Source organism: Lissotriton helveticus, chromosome 8, assembly GCF_964261635.1.
Source record: "Lissotriton helveticus chromosome 8, aLisHel1.1, whole genome shotgun sequence".
Taxonomy (NCBI): Eukaryota; Metazoa; Chordata; class Amphibia; order Caudata; family Salamandridae; genus Lissotriton; species Lissotriton helveticus.
In genome coordinates this window covers 477163958-477186579 of record NC_136069.1, presented here as the reverse complement: position 1 = coordinate 477186579, position 22622 = coordinate 477163958, and the positions used below count along the sequence as shown (strand labels likewise).

General features: G+C 45.4%; 1 protein-coding gene across 1 annotated transcript in view; it reads left to right on the top strand.

Moving 5' to 3' along the window:
* Positions 1-22622, top strand: part of NAA16 (N-alpha-acetyltransferase 16, NatA auxiliary subunit) — a 587644-nt gene that overhangs the window by 526453 nt on the left and 38569 nt on the right. The window contains exon 19 of the mRNA XM_078657379.1: positions 10242-10339. Within this exon, the coding sequence (XP_078513505.1) occupies positions 10242-10339 (98 nt within the window). The remainder of the gene's footprint in view (positions 1-10241; positions 10340-22622) is intronic.

Below are 22622 nucleotides of genomic sequence, written 5' to 3'. Positions count from 1 at the left end.
CACTAGAACAGCAACTGTTAGACAAGGCAAATAAAACTGATACGACGTTCAAAACACTATTAGCAGAATACCATGATACAGTGGATGCTGAGCTTAAGCACTTAGGTAAATATGCGCCAGCACGCACGCACGATGGTCCTGGCCTCACTCTTAAAGAATCGTAGGGAAGCTACAGTGGTGTCCGGGAATAGGGACGCTGAGAGCGAGGTCATAACGGAAGAGACTGAGATAGCGGCACGGTTTTGACAGTATCATTTGACACTATATTGCTCACAAAATGTGTGTGGAGACTGAAATGTTAGACTATTTGACTCGCATTAAGTTGCCCTGGCTAACCAATAAACATCGTGAGTACTTTATTCGTCCACTGGAGTCGGAGGAAATCCGGTAATGCCCCTCGTGTGGATGGCCTCACGGTCAATTTCTATAAAGAATTTAAAGATCTGTTGGTCCCTCACCTAGATACGCTATTTGAGGAGATGGTTGTTAATGGCATTATGCCACCTTCAATGAGAGAGGCGGTCATTGTGGCTATACTGAAGCTGGACAAATCTCCATCTGACTGCTCTTCGTATCGACCTTTGTCGCTACTAAATGTGGACCCTAAGCTTTTTGCCAAGATCCTGGCAACTCAACTGGCACCGCTGGTCCCGATCCTAGTGTCACCAGAGTAAGCGGGATTTGTTCCTGGTAGGAACTTGACCTATAATCTGGTGTTTGTACAGTGTTTGGGGCGATACAACACACCAGACAGGACGTACAGGCAGTGGCAGTATTTCTGGACATGGGAAAGGCCTTTGATTCAGTCGACTGGCTGTTCATGAGGCAAGTTTTGACGAGGATGGGACTGGGAGATATATTCTTACAAATAGTGGGGGTCCTGCATAACTCTCAAACTGCCAGAATAAAAATTGGCAATTTAGTTACTGACCCAATACAAATTACCAGAGGCACGCGACAAGGGTGCCCTTTATCCCCAATATTATACGCGCTGGTGGCGGAACAGTTAGCCTGCGCTTTATGGGAATACCATAGACAAAGGGGTTTACGATTCACTGAGTACTAACTGATAGTTTCCACGTATGCCGATAATACGCTGCTCTATATTAGAGACCTTGAAAATACCCTGTCTCCTATACTGAGAGAAGTTGTGAAGTTCGGTACGATTTCCGGCCTAAGGGTTAACTTGACAAAATCAATAATGTTTCTCCTTACTCCGGCTACTGTGCCCTTTACGCCTGATTACCCGCTGCAATGAACAACACAGCCAGTACGATACCTAGGAATCAAAATACACACTGACTCTGAAGTGGTGTTTCGTGAGAATTATGTGGTGGCTATCAGTAAGCTGGAGGATGAGATAGAGAAATGGATTTGACTGCCGCTGTCACTGGTTGGTCGGATTTCGATCATGAAAATGGTAATACTCCCACGTTTTTTGTTCCTATTCTCGAATATTCCTATGGTCCTCCCGGGGTCTTTTTTTCGCACACTTACTTAGTTTCTGATAAAACTAGCTTGGGCAGGGAAACAGGCCAGGGTCAGATGGGATATCCTTAAACTCCCTTACCGTCTAGGGGGACTAGGGGCTCCGGACCTTGACTTATATTATAGAGCGGCACAAAGTGCTCATGCTTATCAATGGATGCATGACCTACTAGGTACGCCACATATTCAGATAGAAAAGTTGATGGCCTCACCACTCCTGTTACCTGCTATGTTGTTTACACCGCCAGATCGCAGGACAGGGATTCTAGATTCCATAAACGCGACTAGAAATGCATGGCAACACCTGCTGAAGCTGCAAACTGGAGCGATACTGTACTCCCCGCTTGCTCCCTTGGAGTTGTGCTCCTGGCTACCTCAGTGCAGAGATAGAGGAGTGATGAGAGCGCTTAGCTCTGTGGATGTGGTGACAATTAGGGATATGATATGTCCCTTGAGGGGAAAGCTAAGACATGGGAAGAGTTTGAGGGGCGGACCTCAAGACCACACTACTACACTGATTTAAATTCTACATAACGAGACATGCGCTGGCAGGTATTTTGGGCAGTGATTTAGAGGAGACGCCAAAAGTAGCACCACTTCCATACGTGATAAAAGCAGACACGCCAACCCAAATTATGTCAAGAATGTACAAATTAACATGGGGCACCAGGAAAACTTTTATACCAAGGCAAGACTTGCTTGGCAAACTGTTTTAGATAGAGAATTAGATGATGCAACTTGGAGGTATTGCTGCGAAAACTCGAAGCGGATTTCGCTAAACGGGAGACATAGGCTCATCCATTTTAAATTCTTGAATAGGGTGTACTACACACCAGAGTGGTTATGTAGATATGGATTGCGAGACATGGCTAAGTGTGATCGTTGTAAAGAAAGCCTGGCAGATTTTTTGCACTTAGCTTGGACATGTCCTGGGATAACTAACTTTTGGGCCCTGGTGTTTAAAGAGTTGGGTGACATCATAGACATGCAACTTACACCTGATCCCATGCTGACTTTGTTAGGGTACTCCAAGCCACTCCCGAAGGCAGTTCGAAGACTGGTAGATATGAGTATGTTAATTGCTAGGCGTAGAGTGGTGATATATTTGTCAAAAGGCCTGATTCCTACAATCGCGGATTGGACCAGAGACATGATGTATTGCAGCACGCAAACTGAGAACTATAGTGAGCTTCTCCCACCGCGCAGTCGTCCTAAACACTTCTAGGCGTTGTATAAGTGCAACCTTAAGGGCTGATACCACTAAATGTGAAGAAGAGGTTTAGGCGTAATAACTTGGAAATGTCACTGAATAAGAAGTAGGGGGTCGAGATGCTAGATTACTAGTTATTGCCGGGACAGCAGGCATAGAGAGTAACTAGGGGCCCTGAGTTAAGATGAGAGTGGACAGTACTGTGAGCCAGATTATAAAAAAATTTGCTGAAACTGGCTTCCCTTGCTGATAATGTACATTTAAGATAATAGACGATAAGACTGACTGTGAGGTGATATGCTGAGATTGTTTTTCTTTTGTAAAAACCTGCCATTATGTTGTATGGTGTCATGTATCTTTGTTATTCAGAAAATGTCAATACATTTAAATGAGGACTATTGTCTCTGGGAGTTTCCTACATGGAGTGTGATATTAGCAACATACCATGTTAGCAAATTATGGAGACAGCCCTTTTAACCTGTGATAAAGGCACGCCTGCAGGCCTATTCACCTAAGGTTCTGCTGTTCACAATAAACTTGGGATCCTGAATGCTGACATTGTGTTGTACATGTGCTTGTATGCTAGGATTTGCACAGTTCCATGCACTAGTGGTACATGCTTGCGGGTTCCATTTTGGAAGCTCATAGCCTGGACCAGAGTACAAGACGGTGGAGAGGTTGCTTTTCACAGACAGCATATGTGCATTATTGGCATCTCCTTGCAAAGGGGATAGCTGTGTGTGTGAGGGGGGACATCAGCCGCTATGGTGAGAAAAGAGGAGACAGGCTTTAATTAGAAAGGCCATGACTCTTCCTGATACATGTGGATGTAAAGGACTGACTGCAGCTGCGGTTAGATGTCAGGGAATGCAAGGTGAGGTCTGCAGTATTTGTTAGTCAAATGAATCATTTGAAAGGGCACAGATTCTTGTATCTCTTCCAGATCTCTGTGCAGTAGGTAATAAATAGGAAGGTGCACCTTGCTCGATCCGCTTTGTACTTTTGTGATGGGCACTCCACTTAGAGACTGTCTGCTGGGAAGAGCCGCATTGCAGACAAAGGTGTGGTGTGGAAGCTTGTCTGGCCAGCATACATGAAAGAGGAACCGTCCCAAACTGGTTCCAAGGAGGCAGACACTGCAGTACACATACTCAGTATTCGGAATCGGTGTGAAGGTGGGATTCCAAGACCCATTGTTGTTTGTTGTTTTGGTCTATTGTACTGAAAAAGAAGTACTCTGCAGAGTACTTAAGGGACTAGACAGTGTCTAGACCGCCAACTCACCAGAGGCAAGGGAACTTTGCCTGGAGTCCAATCTGAAGAAGGAATTGATGAACTGTAGTGGATTCCAAGACATCCTGCCTGAGAGCAAGGGAAGGAGGCGTCAACCCTGCAGGAGGAGCTGATTGTGAAGAGATGCAGTCATTGACTCTGGCCATCCAATAGAGACTAGCTACACAACGGCAATTAAGAATCACAGTACTGTCAAAGCGATCTTCATCACTTCGCCACACAGCTGCAGGTGTCTTGGAAGCTGTGATGGGGATGAGTGGTAGGCCTGACTGAAGCTGCGGTAAGAGTCTGCTGGTGGCCTGTGTATCCCACAAATTTACTGCCTGCCCACACCACTGTCCTAGTGTGCCGTTGGGTCAGGACCAAGCTGTACCTCTAGACCTTGCCTCTAGCTCTAAACTTGAGTGGGCATCTCAGCCAGACAAGGGGGACCTACGAAGGGGCAGGTGGTGGAGGGTAATCAGATTAGCTAAGCTGGCAGAGGGCTTGACAAGCATACAGACTCACAACTGTGAATCGGGTATTTATGCTTTATTGAATGAGTAGTGGAAATGTTTTTGTGTAATCAAGTACTTGTCTTTTATATGAAGAGAAGCAGTCGACTGGACATTGATCTTATTGCGCTGTGGGAGAGGGGGCGTTATGGCATTGATCCCTTAGCCTGAATACCCAGATACTAATCTCCCTGAGAAGTCTAGGACTCCTTACCACTGAAAGTCAAATGCGGAAAGGGTTGTACTTGGCCAAGTTGGAAGAGTCATAGTAAGACAGGCACCGGGTCAGCAGTCCTCAACCCCCATGGATGTGGCCCTGTTGCCCCTGCCTGCTCTTTGACGTCCTGAGAGGGGTTTGGCAGACCCGTTCACATTTTATCTAGGGCACACACTCTTAGTGGCAGAATGACACCAGTTTTGTTTTTCAGATTCATAAATAATGGCTCTATAGAAGATTTATCCACATTTTAGTTTTCTTTGAGTTCTGTTATTTGTTATGCAATGTATGTGCCTTTTTCCTGTCAATTGTACATTTTTTGGGACATGGTAGCTGCTGTTGAATTATGATGAACATTTAATAGCTTAAGTTTTTATGCTATTATTACAATGTTAATCAATCTGGCATGTAACAGTCTTGCCATTAGTATGTTACCCTAGTGGAGAAGACCTCATTTGACACTACACAGCCTCCTTTTAGATGGTTGTGAAAGCCCCGGTTTCCATGATTAACAGTTGTAGGTTTTACTCGCCCGATCATAACAAGCTTTTTCGACCCAAAGCCACCTCTACCATATAGAGGAATGCTACTAATCACTCGTGGATGTTGATGAAAAAGCTGCCTGAAGATAACTTGGAATAAAAATGTACTCAAACAAAGTAAGTGTGACTTTTTAATATAGAGGTTTCTCCAGAAACCTAGAGATTGAAGCATTTGTTTATTACTGTGTAAGTTAATCACAGACAACAGTAACTATGGAGGAAAATACTTAACTGGGTGTTACCTGACTAAGACTTCTGTTCTTCAAACTATCTCAAGTAGTTAGGAGGTGGCAATTCAAAAGAAGTGAGGGTCCGAAATAATGGAGTGAGAAAACACATGGTGGTCTGTAGGTGCTGGTGTTGATTTCCTGCTAATTGTAATACACATTTTAGTAGTGTGCCTGATGGTCAAGTAATGTCTGGTGTTCAAGGTTTTGAATGCAGATAATACCATGGTTTAGTCACTTCATGATGATCAGCATTATGACACGGTTGAGACTTTTTTTTTAAATTCTTTTTATTGACAACAAAGAAATAGGTGGTGGTCGTCACAGTCAAGGCATAAAATATCCACATAAGAGAGCAGAGAATTACAATACATACACAGTAATCATTATATAGAGGCATTAATAACAATACATCACATTGCGTTTACAGTACAAGCGGTTCGTCAATCGAGAAAGTCTGGTGGGGTTCACAGATGTTACCTCTGAATTCATTTGTTGGTCCATACTTCTAGCCATTTCCGCGGGCACCCCTGTGCCTCGTACACCGTCTTTTCCTAGAGCATGCACCAGTCCAAATCAGTTTTCCACAGGCCCACTCTAGGAGGCACAGCCCCCCACAGCCTAGCAATGTTCCTTTTGGCGATTGCAAACCCTAGAGCGGCCCATAACCTCCCACTGGGTGACAGGTCTGTTGGTTCCCATATGTTTAACAGGCACCTCTTTGCTTCCAGTCTGAGCTTCACCCCCCCAAACCTCCTGCATACAGCGGGTCACCCGGGCCCAGTAGTTACTCAACAGTGGACACTCCCACAGTATGCGGAAGTAGGTCCCCACCTCTCCGCACCCCCGCCTACAAAGCCCATCTGCACTCCAGCCCATTCGTTGCAGTCTAGTCCCTGAGAAGTAAGCACGGTGTAAGATTTTTAGCTGAATGAGCCGGAGTCTGGCCGAAATGGCAACCTCCTTAGGGGAGGCAGGTGCAATTCTCCATTCTTCCTCGTCTATTTCCAGGCCGTCTGCTTCCCATTTCCCTTTGAGGGGGAGCAGTAGGTCCGGGGAGTTGTTAATGATTTTTTGTACGTGAGTGATATCGCATGTTCGGGGAGGTGGCTATCTAGAAGCCTGTCCTCTAGCGGGGAGGAGGCAGGGGGCTGAGTTCCTGTGGGGATGTTAGTCTGGAGGCAGTGCCTAACCTGTAAGTACCTGAAGTGTTCCGAGTGTGCCAGTTCGTAGGTGCGCTGGAGCGAGGCAAAGGGCACCATCCCCTTTGGGCCCCACAGGTCTTGGATGTGATAGATGCCTTCGGAGTTCCAGTTTCGGAACCCTTTGGTACGACCCGAGCGTGCCCAGTCTCTCCAAAACCCATAAAGGGGTAGCCATCGTGAGGGTGTCAGCCCATCCTAATTTGCGTTGTACAATATGCCACAACTGCACTGAGTGTTGCGTGGGCCCTGTCAGTGGGTATCGTCCCGGCTTGGAGTAGAGCGTAGCCTAATATCGCCTAAAGTGCGGGGACAGCTGCATTTGTTGTCAGAAAGGTTTAGGGCGCCTTCTTTTTTTCTGGGGCGGGGTCGGTACCTTCTGCGAGGGTCTCAATGAACTTTTGTTTTCCGTCTTTAGCGGAGAGTATTAGATTTAAAGGTATTTGTTTTCTTTTCGAGCCGTCTAATTTGGTAACCAGATTTAAATCGCTTTGGCGCGTGTAATCTGAACCGAAGATACTAGAAGGAGTTAGAAGCCGGGCGCAGACTCCTAGCTGCAGCTAAAACTGCATTTCCACAAAGAATTGTCTGCATTTTAAGTTACATTATTAAGCATCGCATTGTACAAAAAAAGTAATCCCAGCTAAATCCGTCTAAGAAACAAAAACATGCAAACAAAGTCTCTCGGTTCAGTCTGTGAAATAATTGCTGCTTTTCCACTGTCGACAAAACATATTAAATTCCATAATCTCTCCTATTGTGCTGGGGAAGAGCTGGGCTTGTTGTGCATATAGGAATTTTGTTTTAATTTCTAACGAACAGTTTCCATATTCTTTGATTTAGGGTTATTAGCATTCTATAGACACTGGCGTCCCGAGTATGTGGCGATCGCTTTTAAGAGGCTAATCTCCTTACCCTCAAATAGTCATAAAATATGATTTTACTATACTTACGTATTTAATTACACGGCCGGCCATGTAATGGATTTTGAGATCGGGCTTGAAGCAACAGCTTTGATAATTCACTTATCTTTTTTATTCAAGAGTACTGAACCAAGGTCTCAATCAATGTTCTGCTATTAATAACACCACTCTAACGTAATCGGCTCTTGCACGAGAACACAAGTCATCAAGAAGCATTCAGGCCCTCATCAGGTATTTACAAGAACAACAAGAGTTTGGGGCAGTAAGAACCTAAATCTGAAAGTTATTCTCCAAAAACTCGTAATTGGTGTGATATTTATTGTGCTTTATAAGATCCGACTCCACTGAGCAACAGATATAACCCAATTACGAGTTTTTGGAGAATCACTTTCAGATTTAGTTTCTTACTGCACCAAACTCTGCATGTTCTTGTAAATACTGTTTTTTTTATGTCTCCCTTCCGCCGTCTTGAACCAGCGGACGTGGCCGCTCCGGGATGCCAGTTTGAAACTTTCGAGTTCGTATATTCCTCCTGTAATGTACCTTTTGCTACCTCGTGTATTTTGTTTTCTCATAATTGTCACTTTTGTCTCATGTAACTTAACATCTGCTTTTGTCATTTGTTCACTCGTAATCTTCTCATATATCATTTCTGTTTCTATTGTGAAGCGCTGGATTTAGCAGTGTCACTGTTGTGTTATAGAACTCGTCTGCAAGTAATTGCTGTCTGCTGAGCTCGTCCAGTAGGGTACAATAGGTCTCACATTTGCGAGAGATTAAGCTATAGGCAGTGTAAATAACAATGTCATTTATTTATCTGTTTTCAAAACTAACACATGAATAAAAATTTTGTCATTCACAATGCTAATAGCTCTAGCTTTTGCAAAGGCGAAACCGTTGCATTGTAAATGCTTGTTTTTATAAGTTTCCCCCAAAACTTGAAGTGAGGCATAAGGTGTTAATTTCTGCACAATTCAAAGGTTCCTGTACATTACTGGGCGTGTCGAGTCAAACAATCCTGTGATTGCTTTAATAAATCATGAGATCTGAGAAATTATGCAAAAAAAGAGAGATTACATTCATCTCCATTCTTCTTATTTTCTGGATATGGTTGTTCTGATTGAGGGTGGAAAGAAATGTCTGTCTGGTGAGAAACCTAACTCAATAAGGATGGGAAGCGCACCTTGAAAAATATGTTTATCAAAGCAATAGGAAATTCACTTGCTTCAAAACGGATATTCATGGCCTTTTGTGTGATGGTAGTAGTGTTGACATTAGCACAACCAACCATTTTACCTTTCAGACTCCCCCTCTTTAAGCCTGTCCCACTTTTAATACTTATGTAAATATTACATCTATCAATGTCAATTCAAACTTCTTGACATTGGAGAATCTTTCATCCACCTTTGTCAATATCTGCCTTTGCATTTTCATCGGTGTTTTGTTTGATTATGATTAGTGAACTTTGGTATGCATTTCTCAAAAGACTCTGCCCGAGTCCAGAGGGTAATTGACTGGCTTCAGGATGTCTGTAAGAATGATCAGTTACCGGGTGTCAATTTCAGCAGTTATTTTCATCAGAGCCCACATTAGTGCGCCTTTTACAGTAGGTCTAGATAACGCAGACTTGTGCATAAATTGGCTTAGGCAAAGTTCATGGAGGCCCATGATCTAAAGCGACAGTAAACATGTAACATCAGAATTCAGGGGCAATCCCGTTGGCTTGCATGATTGAGGTTGCGGGCCATGTCTGCAGACTCCACAGTGGTCTGCCTCACGGGTAAGGTGTTTTTCAATAATAAGCCTTTTTCTTCCATGTCATATTTGCAGTTGAATCGTGACATTGGTCTTTATATTACCCTTTGTAGCACCTACTCCTTAGCCAGAGGGAAACCTTTTAAATGTTGATTTTAGTAGTCATCTATACATCTCCGTTTTGTTACCCTTTTTAGTGTTTTTCTCTTACATGGCCCTGACCCTTTATGGATGCCTGATGGGTTGTCTCATTTCTTCTTGAACATTAATCCCGCAGCTAGAATTAATGCCATGCAGTTGGGATAAAAATATCATCAATGGCCTTTCAGAGACCCTTGGTATTTGGACTTCTGTGTAGTGCTGCCACTTGAACTATACCGATCTCTTCCTTGAAACCGATACTTACCTTGCTTAGAGCCAACTCCCAGTTTGATTAAGCCACATACAAGAAAATATTTAGAAAGACATCTTCCGGATGCCTCAACTTCCCCTCCTCCGGAATTTGTATGCCTTGGAGTCTTCCCATGCAAATGAATTTAAGGAACTGGGACACTGGAGCTAGTAGTTATTCACTGTTGTAAATGCTCCGCTCTTATTCCAATAGGACTATTCATTTACAAAACTCTCCTGACTCACCCTCTATCTCGAAATGTGTATGCCATCAGTTTAGCCCGAATAAAGAAATAAAAAATTGGAGATTGGAAGACAGGTGCCGAGATGCAACTTGCTTGATGAAATGATTGTGCGTGTGACTATAAGAATTGTATATAGTACTTTTACTTTTTGTTCCATGTTATGCAAGCAGTATATTGTATAGCCCTCGAGTATACTTATAGATTTAATTCGATGAATACATGTAATTGAATGTGTTTTTGATTTTCGATATTTAGGTTCTAAAATGATGTATTTTTTGGATACATCTCGACAAGAGAAAGCAATTGCAGTAGCTACTAGGTTGGATTCAAGTCTAATAGATAGAAATGTGAAGGTAAGTGTTTTCCTCTATTTATGAAAATTGGATGTTTTATTCCTGTTCAGTTTCACTTTGTTTAGTGCTGATTTTCAGCTCTTATTCATCACAACATGACTATTTTGGGTTTTCCAGCCATCTTACAGTATACTTTCTCTTCCATTTGAAACGAGGTGAAGGTTTGATTCCCAAAGAGACATGTTCAATTCCACTGTTGGAAAATATTGCTCAGAAATCAATGTAACATTGCCAATTACTGGTCTTAGTCTGTGCTCTCAGTTCATATAAATGGCAGCTGAAAGAAGAGACTCGTTAGCCTGGTTTAAAGAGAGATGATGAAAGGTCTGAGCAATTCTATAACTTTTTGATGGATACTTCTAAACGCATATTCCTCACCTTTAGAATATTCCAGGCTGGATCTGGAAATTTTTCATAGCAGTTCTCCTGCAAGCAGCTAGCTGGTGCCATGCAACTCCATGTAAACTATGTTACACACCATAAGTGACAGAGCAGCATAGAAATTGCGATTCTCCTATTAACATGACCAGAGAATCTGGATTTCATTAAAGACACGGAGGCTAACATTATGCATTAATCCTTTTAATGCAGCTCACACAGCCGCTTACATCACAAAGGTTTAGAGTAAGAACAAAGTGACATCACAGTATCTATAAAAGGCGTGTGCCAGGAGAGATCAGCCTCTTTTAAATGCCTTGAACGACAGGAGGAACGAAGAATGCATCTCGAAACTTGAAGGAGGTAATGATGAAACTTGGAAGATCCTTGGAGAGACCTGGAGAATCCTTGGAGATTCATCAATTCGAATTGTCTGAAAGAAAATAGAGGGAGTCAAGAAAGACACAAGGTAACCTTCAGAAGAAGCAACAAGAAAAGCATAAGGTTAGAAGGTATGAATCATTAAAGACAATATAAAACAAGTCAATTCTCAATATCCCTCAAGGGAGGGACGGGAGGGATAATGTTAGCCTCCGTGTCTTTAATGAAATCCAGATTCTCTGGTCATGTTAATAGGAGAATCGCAATTTCATTACAAGACAGGAGGCTACATTATGCATGTTGGTAGCCCTGAAGAACAGCATCTGCGACATGTTCTATGGGTTTGCAGTAATGATGTGCAAAGGTAGAAGCATTAGACCAGTCTGCACAGTTTAGGATTACATTCAACTTACCACCGGACCAAAAAGATTTGCTGGACATAGCGCTCCTTAGAGAGTGAGCTTGGAATTTAGAAAGGTCAATACCAGCAAGGTTCATGGCCAGCTTAACCCATCTAGCAATGGAGCAAGATGAAATAGGTTTAAATGGTTTGACATAGGAGATAAGAAGTTGATTCGCATGAGGTGGACGAAGGTCCTTCATTCTTGAGTCATATTCTTTCATGCAATTAACAACACAAAGTTTTTTGCAGAAATCAAAACGAGGATAAAAAATGAAATCAGACATAGTCTTAATTCTCCTATGAATTTCAAATTTAACACCAAACATGTCATAACATCTATAAGAAATATCCAAGGCTTTGACGTCGGATACCCTGCGACAGGAAATCAGGCACAACAGAGAGGCAAGTTTAATTGAAAGACATTTCCTATTAAGAAGGGAGTTATCAGGCCAGGAGCAAAAGAGGTCAAGCAAAAGTTTAACATCCCAAACAGATTGATATTTAGGTCTAGGAGGTCTTTTAAGTCTGATACTTTTAAGAACTCTACAAATGATGGCATTTTTACCTACCGTCTTATGATTGACAAGGGAGTGTCCAGCTGAAATTGCAGATCTAAAACAGTTAATAGATCTATAGGAAAGACCACTGTCGAAGAGTTCCACCAGGAAATTGACTATATTGACGATAGGAGCTTCCACAGGATCCAAGTCCCTTTCCAAGCACCAACCAGACCATTTTTTCCAGATGTTATTATATCTGTAGTGTGTATCAGGTGCCCAAGATTCTCCAAGGAGAGTGAGAGCCGAAGACGAAAGTCCAGACAATTGGTTAGATTGCCTGACACTTTCCAGGCAAGAAGGTTCAGGTTCCCTGAGAGAACCAGGTGGTGATCTTCTCCGTTTGCGTTTAGAAGGAGCCCTTGAGTAGCCGGAATCAGGAAGGGAATGTCGCAAGAAAGTTCCAGAGCAGTGGGGAACCATGCTTGAGACGGCCAGAAGGGGGTTATCAGGACCAAGGAGCATTGTTCCTGTCTCACATTCTGCAGAACCCTTTGGATCATCGCAAAGGGGGGAAAGGCGTATGGGCAGAGGGGAGCCCAAGGTTGGAGGAAAGCGTTCACAGCCAGAGCACCCGGGTCTGGCATCCAGCTGAAGTACTGGGGAAGTTGAAAGGTCAGCCGGCTTGCGAAAAGGTCCACATCAAAGGGACCCCAGAGGTGGAAAAGGGAATTGAAAACAGAGGTATCGAGTTTCCAATCGCTGAAGTCTAGAAGGAATCTCGAGTTCCAGTCTGCTGAAATATTGGATTTTCCTGGGAGGTATTCTGCCCTCAGAGAGATTTTGTGTTCCAAACAGAACATCCAAAGTTTCTTGGCCAGGTCTGATAGGTCGGCAGACCTCGTGCCACCGAGACGGTTGATATAAGAGACTGCAGAGACGTTGTCCATTTTCAGGAGAACGGATCTGCCCTGGAGAGAGTGTCTGAAACTCATCAGAGCGTAGAGTCCAGCCGTCAGCTCTAAGTAATTTATATGGTGGGAAGATTCTGAGGGGGTCGAGACACCACTGGTGTCCTGGTCGAGGAGGCGTGCTCCCCAGCCGTGAAGGCTGGCGTCTGACTCTAGAACGAAATCCGGAGTTGAACCGAAGATAGCCCTTCCGTTCCATGCATCCAAATTGTCCAGCCACCAAGAAAGTTCTAGTCTGGCTTGTTCGTCCAGGGAAACATGGTCTCCGTACCAAAGGCCGGATCTGAGAGCATTGGCTTTCACTCTCTGAAGGGCACGGTAGTTGAGCGGACCTGGGAAGATAGCTTGGATCGAGGAAGAAAGGAGACCAAGAAGTCTGGCCAATTCTCGGAGGGAGAGAGATTGTTGTCTCAGAACGAATCTGATTTCCTTGCGGATTTTGGCAATTTTCTTTTTTGGGAGTAGGAGGAGACAGCTGGAGGTGTCCACGGTGAAGCCTAGGAACTCCAGAGATGTGGAGGGTGAAAGAATGGACTTTTCCCTGTTTATAATAAATCCGAGGTCCTCTATGAGATTCATGGAGGTCTGGAGATCTTTTAATAACTGGGAATGAGATTGGGACATGATGAGGATGTCGTGCAAATAAATAATGAGACGGATACCTCTGGTTCTCAGGGTGGAGACGATCGTTCTCATGACCTTGGTGAAACACCAAGGTGCGGATGAAAGGCCGAAAGGAAGGGCCTGGAATTGAAAAAGGCGATTGTCCCAAATGAATTGGAGAAAGGGTTGATGTTCTACAGCCATGGGTATGGTGAAATAGGCATCCTTTAGGTCCAATTTGACTAACCAGTCTCCTTGAAGGAGGAGATCCCTGAGAAGGTGGATGCCCTCCATCTTGAAATGCCGATAGATGAGGTATTTGTTTACCTCCTGAAGGTTTATTACTGGGCGCCAACCCTTGTCCTTTTTCTCGACTAAGAAGAGGGTGCTTGCAAAGTTTTTCTGAGACCAAGGTACCTCTATTATTGCGCCCTTCTTTAACATAGAAGAAACCTCTTCTTGGACAATTTCTAGGTGTTCTAGAGGAAGAACCAGGGGGTTCGGAGTGAGGTATTGATATGGGATCTCTAAGAATTCTATTTTGAACCCTTGGACTGTTTCTAGAACCCAGGGGTCTTGTGTCAAGGACTCCCAAACGTGAAGAAAATGTTTGAGCCTGCCCCCGACCTTGGGAGGGGAAGAAGAAAGAGAAGCACTTACTTTGAGTAGCGTTGTTGGAGGCACCACGGGGGGGGGAAACCTCTTCCTCGCGAACCTCTTCCTCTTGGCGGGTAGTATTGCCTATTGTTGGAGGGGTAGAAACCTCTGCCGGTAGAGCCTCTTCCTCTTCCAGATGAGAAGGGCCGAAAGTTTCCACGGCCGGAAGAGCGGCCCCTTCTTCCGGCCTGGCCAAAAAGGTTTGTAGGGAAAGCCCTTTTCATATTAATTTGAGCTCTGTCCAGAGCGGTAAAGGTCGCGACATATTTACCGAGCGTCTTAATCATGTCTTCTCCAAAGAGGAGGCCATTAGGCTTGGAGGAGGGCTCTTTCTCTGCGAGATCGCCAAGTTTGGGGTTTATTCTATTGAGGACGGTCCTCCTTCTTTCGATGTTAAGCGAGGAGTTTGCGTTACCAAGGAGTACAATTGCCCTTTGGCTCCATCCCCTGATTAGGTTGGTATCGAGGGGAGTGTTAGAGATGTGGGATTCCTCAGCTAGGTCGAGGATTCTAGTAAGGGGGCCTAAAAGGTCGAGGAGGCGATCCTGACGGGCTTTAAGAGCCCTTTCAAGGCCTCTCCTGGGGTCCTTGCCTAATTTGAAAAGAAACTTTATACGGTCAGGGTCTAGGTTAGGGGTTTGGCACACCTTATCCTCTATGTAAGGCCTGGGGCATTCAGACCTCATGGTGTTGCGAGAGTGTAACTCGAGAGAGTTTCTGAGCCATTTAGTCACGAACTTTGCGACATGGTCATGTGGATACCATCTGGAGCTGTTGGGGTGAGATATGTTGGTTGGGGAGAACATTTCTCCACCTAGGGGGTCAAGGACCGCGTCCTTTGAAGAGGGTGAGGAGTCTGCCTCTGAAAGTGTGTTAAGATCCAAGTCGTCCAAGTCTCCCTCATCGAGGTCGAGCACAAATTCATCGTCTGGTTCGTTGAAGAACTCGTCTTCATCAGAACTAGGATCCACACGAGCACTGTCAATGTATGTGGCGCTTGGGACACCTGTCAAATTTGTGCCGCTAGGGACACCCAACCTAAGTGTGCCGCGAGGGGCAACCTTACCTTTTGAGGCGCTAGGGCCTCCCAAACCTTGTGAGGTGCTTGGACCTCCCATGACGTGCGAGGTGTCGCGACCTCCATCAGTGCTTGGGCAGTGTCTGGATTTTTTTGGGGGCTTAGAGTAGTCAGAGTCACGTGGAGTGTCATCAAGCAAAAGCGATCTTTTATTGGACATGACCTCCCTGAAGGTATCCAGCATACAGGTCCTCATTTCCCTCAGTAGGAAGGTTTTAAATGCATCGCTATTGTGGTTAGGGGAGCTAGCCACTGCATCGTCTGATTCTAAGTCAGACATAGGTAAATAAGGGTAGACTAAATTAGTATTAACTATATAAGCAGACAAATCCTTAAAATAAAGTGTCTCTCTATTTCTTTGTTTGTTTTTTTGGTATTAGGTTTTTTATATTTTATTTTTTGTATCAGGCTTTTTTTTTTTTTTTTTTTTTTGGGGAGTCAGGCTAAGGGGTTAAATGACCTATTTAGGGTTTGGGTTAATTACTAGGGTATTTATCTCAAGTAATAGGTATTTCCGCTAGGAGGGCGATTTAAAGATAAGTAGTAGGGTAAAGGATTGGCCTTATGTAGTCAGGGAGAGCAGGAACAGCTGATCGGTCGATTGAGGCGCTCGGCAGGAGTTTCAGAAAGCAACGGGCGTGCTCGAGCCACTCTATGTATCAGCGAGGAGGAATGGACCTTAGGAGGCACGTCGTGAAGCGTCACTGTTGCCAAGGTCCATTCCTCCGCCCAAGACGGAGAGCCGGCTCTGAGGGAGAGGCTGGTTTCGGGAGCAGTCGGCGAGCCGCAGTGGGACCGGGAAAGGTCGGGAAGGTCCTACATAAAGGGGGGTAAATTTCGAAGCGGGAGCGGCAAGGAGAAAGCGCCACAACGGGAAGGACGAAATCGGGGTAAACACCAAGCGGGAAGGTCGGAAGGCGCCGTGTAATTAAACACGAGACGGTGAGGAGGGGTGAAGGCGAGGGGTAAACGCGACAACCATAAATTGGAAGTCGTCAGGGAGAGGAAATGGGAGCATTTTAAATACAGGGAGCATTTCAAATACAGTGTTGTACACCATGCTAACGTTATTAAGTAAATCCATAAGAGCATTCAAATATAAGCAATCAAAATTCATAAACAATGACAATCAACAAGGTAAGAGAGAGAGAGAACTTATCTGTTGTGAGACGCATTTAAAAGAGGCTGATCTCTCCTGGCACACGCCTTTTATAGATACTGTGATGTCACTTTGTCCTTACCCTAAACCTTTATGATGTAAGCGGCTGTGTGAGCTGCATTAAAAGGCTTAATGCATAATGTAGCCTCCTGTCTTGTAATGAAATCCACCCCTACATGCCAACCTCTGTTCCTTCCTTTTCGCACCTCCGAACACATGTCTGGAGCTCTTCTTCCACTTTCAGGAGTCTTTTGATGATTCCCAAATAGTTAATCTGGCATGCAAGGGAACAATGTCCTTGCCAAAAAAATAATAATTGCAATTCCGGATCGATTGTAAAAACACATTTTGGTTGTGGACCTGCACCAGGTTTCTCATTGGTCTTTAAGCTCAGGTCATGACTCCAAGTTGTGCAATGAGTGCTCCGTCATGCACCGGAAACTGATCCGTGACCGTGAAGCGAAGCTGTATGTCGTCAAACACAGGAAGAAGTCATGAACCTCACGTAAGTCTTGCTCTCTATCCAAGTTCAGGGCGCAGGCCAGGTCCAGAGTCTTCTCTTATGAGAGGTCCTCATCGCAGTCTAAGTTGCCCTGCAAGCCAAAGTCTAAGATTAAACATAAGACAGCAAAGCGGGACTTGACCCCATCCTGCCACTGTCTACCTAAAGGGACGTTGTGAGGACGTCAATGTGCCCCTCGATCTTGCTCCCGGTCACCTACTGAGGAGCCAATTCTGCAGTTGGTACTGATGCGCCCGCGTTCCCTGTGCCATTGGTGATCTGCAGACACTTCCACATGGGCTTATAAGGAGCACAGCAGGCTTGATACTTTCCCTCATAAGGGTAGATTTCGTGATGGAGAGTGCTTCCCTTGCTGTGGTGATTCGACATGCTGATGAAATCCTGAACCAACAGCTACCTTCTGTTGAAGTAAAGACAAATGTACTTTCAGAAGTTTTGCAACCTGGGCTTGCTTCATCTGAGCTCTTGTTCCTGTTCTGTGACTTGGTCCAAGCTTCGTTTTTGCCCATCATTGACTGGGCAGGTGGCCAGACACCATAGACCCGCACCTGGTGACCCCGACTTCCTTATGCACCATTGTAATCTAGAGAGCCTAGTGGTCCAAGTTCCACCAGCAAGGTAAATGCCAGTTCTTTCCCTATGACACACCCAACCCCCACCCTCTCCCTGCCGGACAGGGAGTCAAAAGAGGATTGAGGCGTTTGGAAAACAAACGTTCTCTTCAGCTAGCCTTGTCTTGAGGTATGTAAATACTGGCTGCCTATTGGGCTGCTACATGCATTTCTTCTGTGACATGGCCAGTGAGATCTTGTCAATGGTCCTGAAAGAATTTAGGGCCTCCTTAGCACGAACCATTCAAAATGCGCCAAAACTATGATTTGTGCTGGCCTGGATACTACAGATTGTCTGGGGTAAGCAAATCATCACTTGTGTGGTGCTCAGTTGTCATGCGTTGGTGTGATCTACAGGTTTTTTGGGTGACATACAGGTAATCCTTATGGATCTGGCTTTCGGTTTGTCACGCCTATTCAACAGCAAAGCTATTTTGCCTTTGAATGCTGTAAGGAGAATTGGGCCACAGCACGCCCACTAAGCCTTTCATCCCTTGCTTGACCGTTTCCTAACCAGTTTAGGCGCCTCCAAGGCTATTCCATGGGGCTTGCATACAGGCAACACCATTCTGCCCAACGGTCACTGCAACGGTCAAAGCCAGGGGCTTGGCTGTGGCAGGAAACATGCAGATTCCCATGTGAATTGGTTCTCCCAGTCCCCCTCCCCTAGAACAGCAGTTCCCAAGCCTATTTAGTTTGCCTTTAGTGGTGCACAGGCACTGTGTGGGAGGCAGGATACAGAACATTTTTCCAGGACAGCGATCCATCACATCTGACAGATGGGTTCTCCAAATTGTTCACATGGTTATGCCCTACCATTTCTTTCTGCCCTGTTGCACCTTCCTGCCATATCCGCGTTGCTCTCAGTTGAACCCCTGACCATTTTCATACAAGAGATGTGAGCTTTATTCTGCAAAGGTGCCATCAAGGGGATTCCAGACTTGGAATTAGGGACAAAATATGTAAAGTCATTAATCATTTAGGTTTTCTTATATTTAATTAAACCTCTTTTATGAAAAGAATCATCTTTACAGTTTATGAATCTGCAGTTGTGTTGGCTTCTGCCAAGACATGAGCATACTCTGTTTTCCTACTTGCGAATGTATTTAGGAAACAGCAAATATGTGCACCTTCCTGGTGGTAGAAAGTAAAATGATAACATCTCAAATGCATACATAATATTTGGGAAAAAACATAATGCAGTATATATTGGACTGTATTCTTTTTGTAAATGTTTATTTTATTTATAATTTTTGAATGGTGCCTAAACATTCAGCCATCTCTTAGTGAATGCAATGAACAGGCACAATTGAATACTGATGAGCCTTGTTGGAAATACTTCATGCCATTTAGCTTAGCCTCCAAGGACTACTTCATACTGAGTTGGGAGTGGAAAACACTTTGTCCTCACTGGGAGCAAACCAACCTATCTGTCTCCAATAAAAGTGAGCGCATGGCCACTTAAATTGCTCTGCTTCACTAAAACGCTGCAATTTGAGACACAAAGGGGCTAAAAGGAAAGAGCAAACTTTTATCTATAGCTATGAGCTCTTGGCTAAGACCGAAGACATCTACCATATTGGAATTAGGAGCTAGCATCTGAGATTATAGTTATCTTTAAAGCAGATGTCAAGATATTGATGATCTTTGTTGTAAAGAAGAAAGTAGATTAGTGTAGGGACTGCTAGTGCAGTGCTTGCTGTTGGTGCGTTTTAGGCTAGGAATAGCCACACACAAAAACACAGGTGTTCTAAATATTCTGTGCTTCCATTATATATATTTGTACAGATTTCTGTAGAAGCCCTGGGTTATATGGACTTTTTCTGATTTGGAGTAGAAGATTGTGTTCTCCTCTATGCCAACGTCTGTTATACATTTTGTAACATAGAGGAATAACTGACATGTGAGGCCTTTTCATGCTTTGAACAATTCAGGAAACTTAATTCTAACACACAGAAGGGACAGAGGTGGTTTTAAGACTTGCAAGGGTTAGCTCCCCTACTGAACATATCAAATAGAAAACGAAACCCTTGGGTCTGTGAACATTCTTAACCTAGCTGAGAGACTAGCCTTTGTGGAATGTGCCTTTTATAGAAGGGTTTCCCTTTACCCACCATTGGCGGCATGTTTCATCATTGGGAACCTCCTTGTACCGTGATACCTAAGCACGGTACGTGCTACAACCCCTCATTGAGAGGGAGGCGCTCAGAGATGTTTTAGTACTAAGAGAGGTATATTAAATACCAGATAGATGAGCTTGGGTTGTGAGGGTAACAGAGTGAATGTGATGGTTAAAACTAACTGCGGGGCTCGCAAGTAACTTTATTGGGGCGACCCTGGGCTAGGATTAAAAAACATGGCACTGCTGGAGTGATTCAACCTGCTTTAGTGTCACACTTAGTTCAAAAGTTTTCAGCCTGTGACCCAAGAAGGTGTTGCTTTCTTCAGGACCTAAAAGTACTGCTACTCAAACATGCTCAAATCAAAAGACAGCCAAACATATTCATGGCATATACAAAACCATCCAGTGATCCATTGAGACATCAGAGGGCGAAGAATTCAATGGTAACCTGTGGAAAACATGTGCAACAGGGTTTTTTCCATAACAAGTACCTACTTGGAAAAACGGTTAGGATACACCAGCTAGGTGAGTGTTTTCTTTCATGTGACCAATCTCATAAGTAGAAAGATTATTCAAGTGGCTGGTAATGTTGATGGCAGTTGTTGATAAGTTAGGTTTGTCGAGAAGTGTCCACCTTAGATCATCTGCTTGATGTCCTTTTTCATTGAAATGGTTAGTAAGTTTGATTGCCTGCTGATTACATCTAATGGTACTTATTTGCTCCAGGATGTGAGTTTTTACTTTCCGCGTTGTCATTCTGACGTATCTGAGACCACATGATCAAGAGATGGATAAAGCAATCTTTCGCTGTTGCCGTCGTATGTTGTATCCGTTCTCACGTTCTTCCTGTGCCGATATCGATCTCAGTTGTAGTAGTGGTCTGTGCGCAATCACTGCCCCATAACCTGTGGCCTACCCCCCAAAGTGTCTCCTGTCTGGTGGTATTGTGTACTTTGGGTCTGGTGTGCACCAGTTTATCCTTCAAGTTGTTGCTTCTTTTGAATGCAAAAAGTGGGAACTGTAGCAATCTCTCACTTTTATTTAGAATGTGCCAGTGTTTTTATCTAGTTGGAAAAAGTGCAGAATATATTCACGCACACTAGTCCTCCGGTCGGTTATTTTGGTTGCTGAATATCGAGTAAGGCATCACGGTTGTTGCGTGCTCTCTTTGCTGGTTTCTTCATCAGGGACAATAAATATACTACCTGAACCTGCCCCGCACCCGCCAAGACAAACACCAGCAGCAACCACCTCAAGTGCATCCTGATCAACACCCGCTCCGTCCACAGACACGCCGTGGAACTCTGGAACCTCCTCGACGCTACATCACCGGACGTCGCCTTCCTCACAGAAACCTGGATGAACGCCTCCTCTGCACCCGACATCGCCATCGCCATCCCGGACGGGTACAAGATCATCAGGAGGGATCGCATCAACCAGACCGGAACACCATCCGCATCACGACCGACGCCAACGACTCCTTTGCCGCAGCTGAACATCTCCACTTCCAGATTCACACCAACCCTAAGACGACCCTCGGAGGCACCCTCGTCTACAAACCCCTGGGACCACGCACACAATTCAGCGAAGACATCACAGACTTCATCAGCCCGCACGCCCTCCCCTCCACTGACTACATCCTCCTCGGGGACCTCAACTTCCACCTGGAGAACAACAAGGACCGCAACACCACCGCCCTGCTGGAAAACCTAGCCAACCTCGGACTCAAGCAACTGGTCAACACCCCCACCCACTACGCCGGCCACACGCTTGATCCCGTCTTCTCTTCCAGCAAGTACATCACCTTCAGCCACGCCACCGGACTCCACTGGACCGACCACAGCTGCGTCCACTTCAGCTTCAAAAGATCCACGACCCACCACCACCCTCAACAGGTACCTCACAGGAATTGGAGCAAGATCACCGCAGACCAGCTAACCACCTCCCTCAGCCAGAGCCCACCCGCCAACACAATGGACCCCAACGAAGCAGCCCGCAACTTCACACAGTGGCTGACCGCCTGCGCCGACGACCTCGCGCCACTAAAGAGCCCTCCCAGCAGACCCAGAAGCAAGAAGGCATCCTGGTTCACAGACGACCTCAAGGACTCCAAGAAGACCTGCCGCACCCTCGAGAAAGCCTGGCTCCTCGACCGGACCACCGACAACATGACCGCCCTCAAACACGCTACCCGCAAGCACCACCAGCTCATCCGCACCACCAAGAAGAAATCCCTGAAGGAACGACTGGACAACAACGCCCACGACAGCAAAGAGCTCTTCACTATCGTCAAGGAGTTCTCCAACCCCAGCACCGGCACCAACGACATCACTCCGTCACAAGACCTCTGCGACTCCCTCGCCTCGTTCTTCCACCGCAAGATCGCCGACATCCACAACAGCTTCGGCGCCGCACCCACGCACCCAACCGTCGAACCAACGCCCCCCACCGCCACCCTTCGCACCTGGACCACGGTGACCACCGAAGACACAGCCCGCACGATGAACACCATCCACTCCGGATCACCGACCGACCCCTGCCAACACCACGTCTTCAACAAGGCCGACTCCACCATCGCACCCCAACTCCGGAACATCATCAACGCCTCCTTCAACACCGCCACCTTCCCGGAGAGCTGGAAGCACGCCGAGATCAGCGCCCTCCTGAAGAAACCTACAGCGGACCTCACCGATCTCAAAAACTTCCGCCCCATCTCGCTCCTCCCTTTTCCTGCTAAAGTCATCGAGAAGATCGTCAACAGACAGCTGACCGCCTTCCTCGAGACGAACGGATCCCTCGACCCCTCGCAGTCCGGCTTCAGAGCCAACCACAGCACCGAGACCGCCCTCATCGCAGCCACCGACGACATCCGGACCCTGCTCGACAAGGGGGAAACAGTG